The 17,449-nt window shown below is 40.7% G+C and overlaps 1 protein-coding gene across 12 annotated transcripts in view; it reads left to right on the plus strand.

The window, feature by feature from the left end:
* TTBK2 (tau tubulin kinase 2) overlaps positions 1–17,449 on the plus strand; it is a 314,450-nt gene that overhangs the window by 254,865 nt on the left and 42,136 nt on the right. For all 12 annotated transcript variants that reach the window (XM_065595339.1, XM_008169904.3, XM_065595338.1 and 9 more), the window contains 4 exons: positions 3,921–4,078; positions 4,861–5,077; positions 6,620–6,831; positions 8,921–9,518. In XM_065595339.1, coding sequence (XP_065451411.1) covers positions 3,921–4,078; positions 4,861–5,077; positions 6,620–6,831; positions 8,921–9,518 — 1,185 coding nt within the window. The remainder of the gene's footprint in view (positions 1–3,920; positions 4,079–4,860; positions 5,078–6,619; positions 6,832–8,920; positions 9,519–17,449) is intronic.

Below are 17,449 nucleotides of genomic sequence, written 5' to 3' on the forward strand. Positions count from 1 at the left end.
TGGGAGTTCTGGGCACCACATTTCAGGAAAGATGTGAACAAATTGGAGAAAGTCCAGAGAAGAGCAACAAAAATGATTAAAGGTCTAGAAAACATAACAAGGAGGAGGGAGACAAATTGTTGTTCTTAACCTCTGAGGATAGGACAAGAAGCAATGGACTTAAATTTCAGCAAGGACAGTTTAGGTTGGACATTAGGAAAAAACTTCCTAACTATCAAAGTGGTTAAGCACTGGAATAAATTGCCTAGGGAGGTTGTGGAGTCTTCCTCATTGAGGATTTTTAAAAGCAGGTTGGACAAACGCCTGTCAGGGATGGTCTAGATAATACTTAGTTCTGCCTTGAGTGCAGAGGACTGGACTAGATGACCTCTCGAGGTCCCTTCCAGTTCTATGATTCTATGAAGTTAGGATGGTATCCAGACGGCCCAGTCAGGATTGGGTTCATATTATTAAAGAGCACTGAACAAGCACGTAAATTGACACAGTCCCTGCCTTGTCTAAAAATAGCAACAACTTATGACAGCAATGGGAGAGGGACAGCATAAAACACATCAATTTGTGCAGTTTGTGTACATATATATGGATTTTTAAAACAATCAGAATAAATATCAGCTATCTCTTAGTCTCCCTCAGTCTTCACCCATCATTATTTAGTTGATATTGTGTAGGCACTGCAGTAGAAGTGAGTCTTGAGAAGGGCTTTCAAGGAGGAAAGGGAAATGACCTTATGGATTAGTTCAGAGAACATTTAATGTCTAGGGAGTAGCATGAAAGAAAGTAAGTTTGTAGCAAAAATGAGCAGTAGAGGTTGGCATTGCTAGCTGAGCAATGAAGCAGTGGACAGTGCAATAGGACAGAGGTTCTCAAACTTTCTTTGTTGACTGACCCTTTTCAAATGCAATATTAATCATGGACCCCCAACTGAGAAACTGATTGACAGAAGTATATGTGTCAAGTATCAGAGGGGTAGTCGTGTTAGTCTGGATCTGTAAAAGCAGCAAAGAGTCCTGTAGCACCGTATAGACTAACAGACGTATTGGAGCATGAGCTTTCGTAGGTGAATACCCACGGATGCATCCGATGAAGTGGGTATTCACCCACAAAAGCTCATGCTCCAAAAGTATATGTGGTCATGTAAACACGTACTGTTAGTAATGCTTTAAGAAAAAGAACATACGAGTATTTATAGATATCAGTGAGATGGGTGTGCTTGCTTCTTACTGCAGTCTATCTATCCTTGGTGTGATGGTTGACAAGCAAACTCGTAAATTATTCTCCACTTCCAGTTGGGACCTGAACTTTGTCTTCATAGCTGTCATGGCAGAGAATGATGCTTCACATATATATTTTGTTGGGAACAGTAGCAATGCTTTCATTGCTTCTGTAACTAAAACTGGGTTGTACGCAGCAACAGTTGGCCAAAACTGGCAAGGTGTCATTTCCTGAAACTTAATTTTCAGTGTGTGGGCACAGGGTATTTTGAGAATGGATCCCGAACCCAATCGTATTCCTCCATGTTTACATTTTAAAGTAAACACTGAAGTACTCTGCCAAAATTGAAAGATGAGCAACAGTCGTGTCTCTCACATAGTCAGTTGTTATGCTGTTAGTATCCAGAAATTCTGTCAGTAGCGGAAATGTATCTGAGATTCCACAGCTCTGTCTGGTTTTCCAAATCTTGACTTTCTTCTGAAATGCTCTGCTTGTCACTCGTCTCAAGTATGGTTTTATCACTCCCTTCTGTGGACAGGTTCAGTGCATTCAACAAGTTAAAAATGTCTTCAAGATATGCAAGCTTTGTGATCCATATTGGGTCAGAAAAATTTGTGGCAATCTTTGGATTGTGCTAGAAAGAAAACCAAGCAGCTGTTTGCAAAGCTCAAAAACTCTTTCCAACACTCTGCCGTGAGATAGCCAACCCAATTCCATATGAAACAATAATTTGTTATGTCCTGCACCAATTTCTAGACATAGCTTTGCAAAAAGGCATGAATTCAAAGGCCAGGACTTCACAAAATTCACAACTGTCACAGCTGCATTTACCACATAATTTAATTCGGGTTTCATTTTCTTTGATGAAGATCTTGGTGATGCAACATATAGTGTACAATTACTTGTAGATTTATGACTCATATTCTTGCTACACCGCCACTCCTATTGCCTGCCATAGTGATAGCACCATCCATGCCAACGGCAGTGCATTTCTCCCAATTCAGCTTTCATGAAATCATCCAATAAATTTGACTATTTCCTGACCTGTTGTCCATTCTGCTAACTCCTGACAAAAAAGAAAATCCTCCAAAATTTCCCTCAGCTAGATATAACGAACAAAAACTAATAATTGTGCTGTATTACCAGTATCAGTAGTCTCATCAAGCTGAATTACAAACTGTTCAAATGTACATAGTCTTTCAGTTAGTTGGGATTTTACATCTTTTGAAAACTCTTCAATTCTCCTTCTAACTGTGTCGTTAGAAAGTGGTGTGGCCTTAAGTTTCTTCATTGCATCTTCGCTTACCATCACTTTGCACATTTCTACAGCAGCTGGAAAACTCAGTTGTTCTCCAGTGGTATGGGATTTTTTACTCTTTGCAGTCCGAAGCGCTGTTAAGAAAGATGCTTTCAAAGCCTTTCCCGGAACCGATGTTATGTTTGTCATTTGAGTTTTCTGTCTATTGTATTCTTCTTTCTTTCACTGAAGAAAGTTCTCTGGGTTTATCTTTATACTCCGGGTACCTTGTTGTGAGGTGTCATTTCAGTTTTGCAGATTTCATTGCTTCATTTGGTAGGAGTCATAAGCATACAATGCATTGCAGTCGTCCATCACTAAATTCCATAAAACCAAAATCAGTATAACTTTTGTCAAACTTTCTCTTCTTCATTTGTTTCTTACTTCTTGACTCTGCATTGTCTATGTCAGCAAAATTAGCAGTATTAGTATGAGGACGTTTTAAAAACTTATCCATTTACAGTGTAATTTGCTCGCACACTATAAAAGTATGTTCAACTTCCACCTGCCAAAAACGTCTCAGTTATCAAAAAAAAACAGACATCACTTCTGATTTGCTGTCGCAAAGCAGTGAGATTTTTTATGTTGACACTTATGCCATGTGAGTATTATGATGTTGTTCATGCACCATGGAATATGTTGTGTAAACAGAAATAGTAGATCTGTCAGTTTTAATCGTTAGGCAATGCAGATGTGCAGTGAGATTATTTTTTTATTTTTCTGCAACCCCTTAGACATTCCTAGTGTGCTCATATGTCTCCCCATTCCCACAGAAGCCTATGATTACTGAAACTCCCACACTCCTCTATAGAGACTCCTGATGACCACACTTCTTCACACATACTGATGGCTTCCTATGCACTACCCATATAGGCCTCCCAATGTACTCCTTTGCTTCCTTTTTCTTTAAGAAGCATAGCTTTTTTTCACAAAACACAAGACTGCATATCATGTCTTGAACTGTAGGAGATTGAAAAATGTAATACTTGATGTGAGTAATATAAATAATTTTGTCCTAGTTTCTCTTTGCATAATGAGTAATGTTAGAATGTTAGAAATTTTTTGAACTTCAGTTCTTTTAGGATTATTATTTTTTTAAATAAATGGTTAAAAAATACTGACACAGGAAGCAGTTAAATGGTAGCAACGCTTAAAGTTCTCTACACAAGCATTACAAAAAGCTATTTCATAATTTTCAAGATAAATAGTGCATCATTCTGAGCCACAGATAGGGGCAGTGATGATATAGCACTTTTGATAAACCTTACCTTTTTAACAATTAATTGTCAGATAAAGTCTTAAAGGAGAATCAGATGTTAGAAAAGTCTTGAGGGGAAACTGAGTCTGGAGTGCTTTGTCTTTCTCTTATTCAAAGAAAGAAGAATTAATTAACTCTTTTCTTTATCTTTAGCTTCTCATGTCTGTCTTTGACAACAGTATGAAAACTTCTGGTGTCATTGAAAGTGACCCTTTTGACTGGGAGAAGAGTGGAACTGATGGCTCTCTGACGACGACAACAACATCAACAACTCCTCAATTACATACTCGCCTGACCCCAGCTGCAATTGGGTATGTTCAAGCATTTCCTATATTAACCTAAACAGACAACCACTTAGCACCAGGGGAAAGTCATCTGTCACATCTGTTTCTCCAGGGTGTTAACTAATAGGGTATTGCAGGATACTAGGTCTCCCTTTGGTCATTATTGAGCCTCGCCTCCACAAAAAAAAAAAAAAAAAAAAAGTGCTGCTGTCCTAAATATACAGAATTATATTTATATATATATTTATTTATATATAATAACAGCAGTTACGAATGTTGATACCTGTCTGGGTTAAGAAATCTCTTTATTAGATTCCCATTCTCCAGTCAACCTTTTGCTAAAGCCTATGTTAAGAACCTACGGCCTGATCCCTAGCCCATTGAACTCAATGAGAGACTTCCGTTGCCTTCTGTGGGCTTTAAATTGTCACTAATGAGTAGCACTTGCAAATCTCTTTGAGATTCAAAGATGAAAAGTATTGTACTTATATGAATGCAACATAATATAATAGGATATAATATAAAATATAACATATATGTTCACCAGATGGTCTCTTTGACATAAGGAATCAGGAAGAATGTGATTTCCAGCTTTAGAAAGTAACTGCAAAGTCAGTAGAAAAATAGCTTTTAAAAGGTTTCCTTCATTCTCATAACTGAATTACATATATACAGTTTTATGGTATGATGTAATTTAATTTTTCAAATTTTATGTTGACTGGAAGTTTTGATACTGAAGTATGTGCCTTGAGCGAGTGAGAATACCAGAGTCATTTCCACTGCATTATTTTTCACTTCTTCCTTTGTAGAATAGCCAATGCCACACCTATCCCAGGAGATTTGCTGCGAGAGAACACGGATGAGGTGTTTCCAGATGAGCAGCTCAGTGATGGGGAGAATGGTATTCCTGTTGGAGTCTCACCAGAGAAACTGCCTGGGTCCCCTGGGCATCAACGTCCTCAGGAAAAAGATGTCTGGGAGGAGATGGATGCCAACAGAAACAAAATAAAGCTGGGGATCTGTAAGGTATTTATAGAACTGCAGTGGGAAAAACCTCTTTCAGCAATTTCTTGGCATCATCAGGAACATGATAATGTGGCATGATGAGTAATAGGAGAGCAAATGCTCATTTGGCACTTTAAATATTCTGCATTTTGACCAGAGAGAATGGTTTTCCAAAGCAGAGGGCTGCATAATTCAATGGGTCAGTGCTCTTTTCACTTCTGAAGGCCATGATTCATATTGGGTTCAAAGATGGTTTTGTTTCCTAGTCACTGAATAAGGTCAGAAGTGTTTTCTTGCACTTTCCATGGTAGTAATTAAGGGTGAAGATGTGAAAATAGATCAGAACTAACTCTCCAGACAACAAAATAAATATGATTGGTATTCTCCATTTAGTCAATATTGCATGCTTATCTTCATAATGTAACATATCACTCAGTTTGTGTTGAGTAGAATCCCATTACTGGAAAAGTAGAAGTACTAAGGGTCAAAATTGAGATACATTGACTAATTCATGGAAGGGAAACTTGCTCAGTGCTTGTCTGGATTATAGCTGGCTCTTGACAGTGATCCCGGTCTCTCACTATCATTACTTCTATTATTCGCTCTCTCTCTCATAATCACTAAAATTCATATTCAGACAATTGTAGCCAGTGCTCCTCTGATGTGAAAATGTCATCAGTAGCTGATAGAAGGTGTTACTGAAGTGTTCTTTAAGCCAAAATACTATCTAGTGACTGGGCTGTGTATTATTTTTCCAGGTATACGTAAAATGTGTTGGGGGGAGGCCAGACTGCTGTGATACTTATTTTTGTACCTGGCTAATGTATATTAGTTTTTTAAGGGGAAATGGCAGAAGACAGGTGGACTTCTTCTCTTTTTAGGCCAAACTCAGCTCAGATATAAGCAGATACAAGTTTCATTGATAACAGTGGGAGTTACATCTGGGAAACACTGAATTCAACACTGAATCATACCCAGTTGATTTACAAAGTGAGATGCCGTTGGACATCTGATTTTAATTTCTAATAAACATTGCTCCATATCAAAAAACTACCTTGTAGACTTTGAGTGCAATGGTATTGCATGCCTCAGATATGCATAAGGATGAGTTAACATGAAGATTAACCTTTCATCAATAAAATAAAAAGAGGCTATGACTGTAAATCAGTATGAAGAACCTCCTAGGCTTCTGGATTTGGCCTGCTATTGATGAGAATTCCAGAAATGGGAGTGGGGATCAATATACATCTAAAATCTGGGAAATGTAATGTATTGTTTTCTTCCATTGACTCCTTCCATCCTGAGACTTAATGAAAACCACAGCGTTGCTGGCAATTAATCTCTAATTTAGACTTATGCCTTAGGAAACTGGTAGCTGATGATCACATATAAACTACATGAAATATGGCATGAACTTCTGCTGAAGGAGCATCCTCAGTATGAATTGGTTTGTTATAGGATAGAAGCATTGGGTTATGTGCACTGCATACACTGTTGTGTCTTCCTCTATTTCAGCACTCCTAAAAATTACATTTTTATTTCTGTTGTTCTTTATTTGCACAGGCTTCTACAGAGGAGGAAAACAGCCATGGACCAGTGAACGGAATGCTTAATGCACCAAGCCTTGGTTCTCCAGTTCGAGTCCGCTCAGAGACCACCCAGCCAGATAGGGATGTCCCACTGATGAGAAAGTTACGTTCAATCCACAGCTTTGAACTGGAGAAACGCCTGACCTTAGAGTCAAAGCCAGACACTGATAAATTTCTTGAGACCTGGTAAAGAGAAAATTTCTATCTCGCATTTATGCTTGGATCTTTTAGGGGCTTGTTGGCTTAGACTGTATTGAGACAAGTAATGGCTAGTAATGTCTACTGGATTCATAGTATTTGCTCTGAGGAACGTCCCTGGCTTCTATCCCATTTTGCATTTTTAAGTTACATTTTTATTGAATTTTTATTACTATTTACACTAAGCCAAAGATGTTCATGTTGTTTTATAGACAAATAAAGACAAAGTCCTTACCTCAAGGAATTCTTAGTTTAAGGGCCCATTTCTATCACACTTCTGTTGATTAGCACTTCAGTGGGACTTCTCGTGGGAGTCAGTGCAATTTAACTTGGATAAGCATTACAGAATCAAGCACTAAATTAGATATAGGCATAAATTACCTCTGGTAAAGTGTAATGTGTATGAAGAGCAGGATTTATGTGAAATAAAATAATGAGTTTACTTGTTTCTGTAGTGCATGTGTCATTAGTTTCACTTTTATTTTATATTTCTAAAGTTGTCAGGAATGCAGCAGTGCTGGAAAGCTTGTTAGGAGAGGTGGGTTTTGAGAAAGAGAATTTGAAGGTGGAGAAGGAGGTTGAGAGTGTACAGGATCAGGGAATTTAGTCCAGCTGAAGGGAGTATTATGGAAGGATAATGCACAGGAAGGCTAGAGGAAAGGGGTGTTGGCAGATCATAAAGCTAAGTTGGGAAGCAATAGAAGAGAGTTGAGATCTAGGCGTTGGTAGAGCTGTGCAGAGCCTTGAACATGAGAACAAGGAATTTGAATTTGATGCAGAGCTTATATGAGTTAGAGGAAGACATGATCAGAGTAGACAGAGAGGAAAAGGAATTTAGTAGTATTTTGGATAAACGAGAGAGGTTCAAAGAATGAGTCATGTATAAACTAAAACTGAGACATAGAATTGTACATCATACTTAATTAAGGACAAAGAAAGGCAACTATCTCGCACCAGTAATAGAACTAAAATTTCATCATTTCCTTAACACCCCCTCACTCACAGTGGACAACAAAGGGAGAGATTTACATTCCTGAGTAATAAAAACTCATTAGTGTTCTTCAGACAAAACAAGAGAACATGCCGTACTGCAGAGAGATGGGATGAATGTCCATGTTTCTCACAAAGCAAAACTGCAGCAGTTAGAAAATCCTTGCAGGTAGATAGAAAGGATATATTTAGGCTGGCTTATTACATAGTAATAACAAAGTTATGAAACAAAAAAAGTTGATGTGGTACATGGTTATTTTTATGTCACCCTCGATCTCCCAATCTCCTTTTTTCATTCCATACCAAAAGGGAAGTACTGAATCGAGCTGAAATGTTTGGGCATTAATTCATGCTGAGGTGAGGAGCTGGTTTCCTTTTTTTCTTTCCAGTTTTCCTCTGACTTTTATCAACTTTCTGCCTCCTTCCCCTTATTTTCAGTAAGAGTGCTGTAGAGCCCTTATTTGGCAGGAGTTACGTTTTCACATGCGAAACATTTGGTTGCAGGCATCTCCATAACTGCTGCTTGAAAATTGTTTCTTATGCTCATCTTTGGATCTGTAAGACACAATATGACTGGCACTGCACTGGCCATCTGATACCACCCTGACTAATGTCTATGCTCTGCTCTCTCTTATTTTCCCAGTTTAAATACATACATAAAATTTACATATGAATCCCTAAGAACTTTCTTCCATCGTCACCAGATGCCAGAGTTATCTTCTGGTAACTGGGAGGTAGAAATTAATAAAAACTAAATAAATAATTCCTTTCTTTCTCCCTGTATGTCCCCAGCTTTCTCTGTCTTAGGACAGGGAATTCTGTATTGTCCAGCATTTCCCACCTTACTCACCATAGTCATACCACTTGGCTGATGCTGCACATACTTGCAAAGTTAACTCTGTGGGTTATTTTTGGTTTGTTTTCCCTCCCATATTTTGAAGGTTTCAGCTGTTGAAGGCTAGTTCTAAAAAGTGGTAGGAAACACTATAGTAGACTCTGAAGTGAATTTAGCTTGGCCCTTATGGCAGAATTCAGATAGTGTAGTTCATTCTTAATTAATTCATATGTAACGTCTTTCTCTCCTAAGCTTGCAGAAGATGCAGAAAGATTCAAATGCTGGGAAAGAAACTGCTGTTGCTGCGCCTCCTCTTCCTCAGAAAATATCTGTTCCTGCTGTGGCTGCCCGCGCTGACCGTGTCTGGCATTATGATGAAGAATATCTTCCTGATGCTTCTAAGCCTGCTTCAGCCAGTTCTCCAGAACAAGTTGATGGCATTGTTAGTAATGACTTTGTGGCTGTCAACTTAAGCTCCTGCCGGCAGGAGGTTGATTCCAAGGAATGGGTGATAGTGGATAAGGAACGGGATTTGCAGGATTTCAGGACCAATGGGGCTTTAGTACATAAAACAACTGGAAGTCCTTCAGATGAGGAGCCTGAGGTGCTACAAGTCCTAGAGGAATCCCCCCAAGAAGAACAACTAAGACTGAGTACTTGGGCAGAAAATAATGTCCATGCCAAGAATGAAGCCTTAGGTGTGGGGTTAGATCTACCTGTTGATCATGCTACTGCTGCTTCTGAACAATTTTCAGATAAATTAGAATTTATGGCTGGAGTTGCTGGCCAGCTTCTTGCAGCCACACCTTCAAGTCCAATGGAGGCCCAAGCAGAAGGAGCCCTCACTCTGGTAAGAAAACTCATAGTTGTAATAATATCTTTACTCTCTATTCAGAGCTATATGAGAATAAAGCAGTAAATGAAAAGGCAGTGGCTAAAGTGTAAGCAGGTTCTGGAATGTTTTAGGTTATGGGATATGGGACTTGACTCTGCACCAGGGATTTCCCAGGATCTGCTAAATTTGTGTCTAAAGTCTGTGAAAGGTTTGCTATTGGTTCAGCAGTGAACAACCCTCAGAACTGGGCTTAATTAAAAAATATACATTAAAAAGAACCTTTTAACCAATGAAATATACACAAATATATGTTGTTATGAGTAAATAAACAGAAAGTATAACAAATGTGTAAAATACTATGCAATAGTATGTTATGTCCTGTAGAGAAAGTCTAAAAGGCAGAAGCTAGTATTGTACCAAAAAAAACAAAGTTCCTTGCTCCCTCCGTCCTATAATTAGTTTCTTCCTTCTGAATTTCCTCTGCTGCTTTCTGCCCCTGAAACAACTTTTTGGCTTCCCTGTTTGACTGGCTGTAATCTGTTTATTTAGGGTTACCATACGTCCGGATTTTCCCGGACATGTCCGGCTTTTTGGGCTCCAAATCCCCGTCCGGGGGGAAAGCCCAAAAAGCCGGACATGTCTGGGAAAATCGGGACATGCCAGGCCGGCCGTGTGGGTGCTCGAGGGCCGGGCCGGGCCGGGGGCTTGGGTGCCGGCAGAGCGGGGCCGGGCCGGGGGCTCCGGGGCCGGGCCGGCGGTGCAGTGCTGGGCCGGGGGCTCCGGCGGGGCCGGGCCGGCGGGGCCGGGCCAGGGACTCGGGGGCCGGGCCGGCGGGGCCGGGGGTGCTTGGCCGGGGGCCCGGGGGACGGGCCGGGGACCGCAGTGCTGGGCGGGCCGGGGGTGGTCGGCCGGGGGCCGGGCCCGGGGCCGGCACCCCAGGGCCAGGGCCAGCCTGGGCCGCGCCTCCTCCCCCGACACTCCCCCTTACCTGCTTCAGGCTTCCTGCGAATCAAATGTTCGCGGGAAGCAGGGGAGGGGGCGGAGACTTTGGGGGAAGGTGCAGAGTTGGGGCGGGGGCCCCGTGGAGTGTCCTCCTTTGGGAGGCACAAAATATGGTAACCCTAGTTTATTGATCGTAGGAACTTCTAGTGCACCGACACTGTAATATTTATGATTCTGCAACCCCTGATATCTTTTGCACCAGCTACAGTTCCTTGCCGGCTTCTCTAACTCCACTGCTACTTCACACTTCTGAAATAGTTCTGTAATTGCTTGTCATCTGCCTCTCTTCTGCTGGACAGATTGCTCAACAGATTCCTCTGCTCCTTCTCCAGTTGGCATGTTTCTCTTTTCTGTCTCATACATCCCTCACCTGCACAGTTCCCAATAGTTTTCCTTCCCCCTCAGATGTCTCCATCACCAAATAATGCTCCCTCTGACTTTATTTCTCCCCTTCCTTCCTTAAAGTGACAGTGTGGTTTAGTGGTTAAACCAGGGTATAGGGACTCAAGGACTTGTGATTTCAGTTCTTGCCTCTTACACTTACTGTGTCATCTGGGTCACACAGGTCAGTATTCTCAAACTTGGGTGCCTTGAATTAGGCATTGAAATCCATATTTAGGCACCTAAATTAAACCAATGGCATCTGTAGGTGTAGAGTATCTCTGAATATCAGGTCACATTTATTTAAGTACCTAACCTTAAGTACCCATATTTAAAAGTATTTGTCTTAATCTCTCTACTCCTTATTTTTTCTACATTATGGTTAACAGCAGCATATTGCTTAGAAGAGACTTCTTTTCAGTGTGGGTAGCAATATTCTGTTTTCCAAAATAAATTCCAAAGTTAAAACCCAGATAGACAAGGACTCTGGTTTCATAAATCCTAATAAACCTGTCTTCACTTCTCTCTTACTTTATACCACAGTTTTAAAAAGTTAAAGTCCTTTTTGCCGAAAGAGAGGCTGCAAAAATATATGTCCCTTGATGCTCCTGATCACTTATAATTCAGGAATCTGAAATTTTATTACTTTAGGAAAATTCAGAGACGCAATTAAATAGTTCTACTTAATCTCTTCTACCCATATGCAAATATCCCCATGTTCTCATGGAATATTAAAGACAGTAGAAATATTTTATACATGGTTATTTATTTTTAGGCACCCATTCTATGCAAATTGTGTAATTTACAGAAAGATTAAATGTACAGAAAAGACCTTAAAATATGCAGCTGCTGCTAAGCTAAAGAGAACAAGAATTTTGAAACATACATTAGTAATGTGACCAACACAAAATACTGCAGTTTTAAAATAGGTTGAGAACCCCATAAAGATGTACCATTGATTTACAGCTCAACTGTTGCTTTTTAACTATAGCCATAGTAGACAATGTATAGTAACATTGTTTGTGCAAAATGCTAATTTTCAGTTCTCAGTTTGCAATTTTGCATGGACCTTCTTCATACAAATGTACTAATTTACGGGTAATGGTTTGCTTACTTAAACTCTGAGTATAGGCAGGATTGAAACTGTCTTGATTCTAGTGGAGTTGTCATTCACTGAAATAGTAGTGAACAATGTGAATTTCTGGAGAGAAAAGTGAAGGTGCACTGGGAAATGGAGATAGCTATAATCTAGGTTTTTGAATTGGACTATGTAGAGGAAGAAACTTTTGCTGAAATGGTAAATGGGGTAGGATTATGGCCTGAACTGGAAAAAGAGAGAAGTACAGGTAAATTTAAACTGCACCAGGAATGGGAGACATTTCAGAGAAGGTGAGTGGAGGAAACTTGTCTGCCTTGACAATGAATAAACAGTATGAAATTGAAAATGGAAATTAAACTGGAAGTAAGAGTGGAGGTGATTTGGGTAACTTAATGTAAATTTGAAAAGGATTATCAAACAGTGCCTTTCAAAGGGTCTGATCCCAAAGACCACTGAAGTTAGTGATTGTCTTCCTTTTATTTCAGTGGCCTTTGAATCAGGGTCAAAGTGAGGCTGCTCCACAAATACCTGGTAGGTAACATGGTGCTGCCTCTTCCTCCTTATTTCTAGCTGCTTTTACAGCTGGTAGGCTTTTTATTTCAAAGGAGACCTGGATTCCTGTTAAAGCAGTTGGAAACAAGCAAGAAGAGTTTACCTCCAGTAGGGTTCATAGCTACTTAAGAGAAGGGGAGGTAACACTGATTGATAATCATGGGGGTCACACACATACCTAGGGAGACAGAAATAGAACTAGTCTTCAGGGTCTGAAGTCATTGATGGAATGTCCAAGGGAGCAGAAAACCACTCCATTGGATAGTATGCCCGGGGGACCAAGGAGAGAGGGAAATAAAGGGGTTGAGAAATATTATGGGGAAGAGGGGGGAAGGGGTGGGGAGAAGGAGAAGATGAGATGAAAAGTAAACGGTTTGATTAGCATTTTTCCAAAAGGGCAAAACGCTTATCACATTCAAAACAATTAGAAATGCATACACACTTCCCTAATAGAACTGTTCCATGTAAGCATTTGCTTTAGTTGACATACAAACATATAGTGTAAATGATAGATGACATGTCCACTAAAATACCTTTTTATTAAGATTTGGTCCAAGTTATGAAAAAGTATGAGAGCGCCTAGCCTAGATATTATCTAAAGGAAGAAGGTAAACTGAGGAGAACTGGAGACAGTAACTTCTGTGCAGTGCTGAGAGAGATTAGAGTTTGACTAGGATGAATCAAGTCTGTGACTAGGGCCCCAGTTCTTTGCCACTAATGTGAATGGGACTATTGATAAGCATTTTGGATAAATTTTTAGTACATAAACTTTTTTTGTGGTTGAATTAATCTCATTTTAAGTAATATTAAGAATCCAACTTAAAGCAAAAAAAGGAAGAGAATTCATGGTTAAAGGTATAAAATTCAGCTTGATGCTGTAATTTCACTTCCGCATCCCACACAACTGTGCCATCCCTCCTTACTTAGGGCCTAACTTTCTGAAAAATAGTCAAATCTAATATTTTGACAGCCCACTAAAAATGTGTACTTATCATTGTACATTACTCATCTCATCAGATGTCTCCTAGAGGTCTGAAATGCCAATCCTGGCACTGTAGCTGAAGGGCTTTATAACTTACTTATTGTCAGAAATAATAGAGAAAGCAGAATCAGATGAATTTCTAGCCACTTCAGCTGAAGTATTAAAACGAATCACAGCTCTGGTGGAAAAGACAGCGAGGAATAAACTAACAAGGGAGAAGTTTGGATGAAGAACAGGAGATAGAAAAATGGGCACATAGTGGCTGAGATATAGAATGAAATAAAATCAAAGGTAGTGAGAAACAGAATAGAGTGATGATGACTGACGTACATGTAAGGAGAATAAGAAAACAATGAACTGAAGTAACTGAATTTAATGTGAGACAGAGAATTTTACTTTTATATGGCACCTTTCATACAATACATAAATAACTGCACCACTGAAATGCAGCTACTTCTGGGACAGAAGGTATTGGCAAGGTACACAACAACCAGAACAAAAGGAGGGAGAGGAGAAGGGTAAACTTTCTGCTGGCTTGGATTGTGACCTCTTTTTGAATTGTGACTTATGCCGCCTACAAGAAGTTCAGCAAATTCATCTGGAAAATAAACCTTCCATGAAAAAGAACTCTGCCTTAAAATAAGAGGTTTTTCTTGTTGGTCTCTAATAAGGGTTCTGATTTATTATTATATTACAGTAAACTTCTACAGTTCCCTTACTTTTAAACTATTTTTCATCACTCAAATACTCTGGTCGATCTTTGAGTGGTGTTAAATTCCATCTGGCAGCCATATCTGGATATGTTTCTCTAGTACAAGAATCCTAAATCTTCCACACTCCAGTGTAAAAAGGTTTTAATAAGGATGGTTGCATGTCTTCTCACCTATTTGTGAGTCTTCACATTCTTTGGATTTGGCTTTTGTGCCTACATAACTCATGAAACCACAGTTTGACCCCTTGCTTAGGAGTATGCATCTTATTGTATTTATCCATAAAGATTGCAGTTTTTTATTGGCTTAATCATTAGTTAGAATAGGCAGTGAAATCTGTCCTGATAACTGCTTTATTTTAATTTTAAAAAGAGCACTTTTAGGTCAGACGTAAACTGTCATTTTTAGGCCAATAGACTGTAACATTTTGCAATAAATCAACAAACTTATTTTCATACAAGATTGGTGTTTTTTGAAGTACAAGGAGGTTTATTGAATCCTTCTTGTGTTGTGCTATTCAGCAAACCTTAGGCATGTTCTGTAGTTGTCAGTATCACTGTCCACAGGCCCTGTTGTATGCTGTCTCTATTTCTAGGTGGAATATTATAAATATGTTGTCTCAAGGCACATTTATATAGTAACTGTAACTCTGGGACTCTATAGGGTAGGCACTATGGCTTTCAGTATCTTCAGTCTCCACTGTTACATTCCTCCTTAACAAGGTTCACTGAATGAGTGCATCTCATCCACATGCATTGTTATCTGGGAATAAACAGAAAGTGTATCCCATATATATTGTAAGATGCTATCCTAAAATGGAAGAGTGGAGGAGATACAATGACTTTCATTCATAGTGGCTTCATTTGAATCTCTTCCTTGGGAAAGTTTCTCTTTCATACATCCTGTGTTGTGATTGTAGTTGAGGATTTGTCTGCTCCATAGGGAGGGAAACAAAGGAATGTCGCGGTATTACACAGCCACAACACAGGAAGATGACTATAGAGGGCGAGGGAAACAATAAAGACAGGGAAAATAAGGATATCTTTGCATAATTAAGAATAGTGAGCAGCACTTTCATAGTTAAGGTTGCAGCCAGTATTCCATGTATAAAGCTTATTGTAACCCTCCTAACTTTTTAAGTGAAGGTGATAGTGATCTGAATTGTGTGTTTTCAGAAGTGTAGCATCCGAATTGGGTTTATGGCAAAGAGTAGAAATTAATGACTTTCACAATGGAAAAAAATAACCCCATGATATATGAATGCTGGTTGGTTGAAAAAGTTTGGAAACTCTGTTATCCTGCTGCCGTTCCTGAAGCTCCACCAGACGCCGGAGCATGTCTGTTTGCTCACGCAGCAGCCCCAGCGTTGCATCCTGCCTCCTCTGATCTTCCTGCCGCCACCTCTCATCTCAAGCGTCTCTCCTCTCCTCACGTTGGTCCCTCCTGTCCTCACGTTCACTGGCTTCTTTCCTATACTTTGAAACCGTGTCCTTCCACTCATTCAGATGAGCTCTTTCACTGCGGGTGGATTCCATGATTTCTGCTAACATCTCGTCTCACGTCTTCTTTTTCCGACGCCTGATCTGAGATAGCCTTCGGGACGGAGGAGGGAGGCTTGAAAAATTTGCAGCTGCTGGAGGGAGGGAAAAAAGGAGAGAATTTTTTAAAAAGATACATTTTGCAGAACAATGCTTATACTCTTTCACGGTGACCAACACTATTCACATTACATAGCACATGTGATTTCTGTGCAAGGTCGCATTTTGCCTCTTAATATTGAGTGCCTGTGGCTTTGCTGCTAGAGATCACAGACGCATGTCCGGGCAACAGAATTCGGCTTGCATGTGGCCATGGTAAAACATTGTCTTTCGGCTTCTGCGCCCTCCTTTCCCACATACCAAGCAAAGCCCGTTGAGTGCTGCGGTTTTCCTGTTAACCTTCAGCAGCAGAAAACAAACTACCTCCCCCCTCCAATTCTCTGGATGATCGCTTTATCCCTCCCCCCACCGCATGGCTGGTTATCAGGGAAGATCCCTGCAGGAACCAAAGTAACACCCCCCACCCCGCCATGAATTCTCTGGGATGATTGCTTTACCCCCTCCCCCCATCGCGTGGCTGGTATCAGGGAAGATCCCTGCTAGCCAAACGCGAAAAGCTCTGGGCCAATTTCCCCCGGCCCACTGCACTTGGCTAACTGCAGGGAAGGATTTCTTTTCAGCCACAGGCAAACAGCCCAGTAGGAACAGCCATCTCTGTCCCTTTAATTAAATTCCCGTATTTCAACCAGGTTACCATGAGCGATATCACTCTCCTGAGGATTACACAGCGAGATAAAGAAGGGATGTTGCTTGAATGCCAGCAAACCATACGCTGCCAGGCTTTGTCATGCAATGATACCAGATTACTTGCTGCAAGCATGGCGTGGTCAAGTGTCCTACCATGGAGGACGGAATAAGGCTGCACTGGCCAGAAACCTTCTGCAAAGGGCTTTGGAGTACCTCCAGGAGAGCTTCATGAGATGTCCCTGGAGGATTTCCGCTCCATCCCCAGACACGTTAACAGACTTTTCCAGTAGCTGTACTGGCCGCGAATGCATCCCAAGTCCTCAGGGCAAAGTAATCATTAAAAAATGCTTGCTTTTAAAACAAGTTTTATATTTTAAAAGATAAACTCACCTGAGGTCCCTTCCATGAGGTCATGGTCTTGGATACTGGCTTGGGAGGGTTGGGAGGGTACTTCAGTCAGGCTGAGAAAAAGATCCTGGCTGTTGGGGGGAACGGAGTGCTGGGTGCTCTCCGCAAGCTCATCCTCCTCCTCTTCCCCGTCCGCAGAATCCTCAGGTGTAGCTGATGAGATTATCCCCGCCTCGGAATCCAAGGTCAGAGGTGGGGTAGTGGTGGCGGCCCCCCCTAGAACTGCATGCAGCTCGGCGTAGAAGCGGCATGTCCGTGGCTCTGATCCGGAGCGACCGTTTGCCTCCTTTGTTTTTTGATAGGCTTGTCTGAGCTCCTTGACTTTCACGCGGCACTGATCTGAGTCCCTATTGTGGCCTCTCTCCATCATGCCCTTGGAGATTTTTTCAAAAATTCTGGCATTTCGTCTTTTCGAACAAAGTTCTGCTAGCACTGAATCCTCTCCCCATATAGCGATCAGATCCAGTACCTCCCATACGGTCCATGCTGGTGCTCTTTTTCGATTATCGGCCTGCATGGTTACCTGT

The sequence above is a fragment of the Chrysemys picta genome, chromosome 4 (genome assembly GCF_011386835.1).
Source record: "Chrysemys picta bellii isolate R12L10 chromosome 4, ASM1138683v2, whole genome shotgun sequence".
NCBI lineage: Eukaryota > Metazoa > Chordata > Testudines > Emydidae > Chrysemys > Chrysemys picta.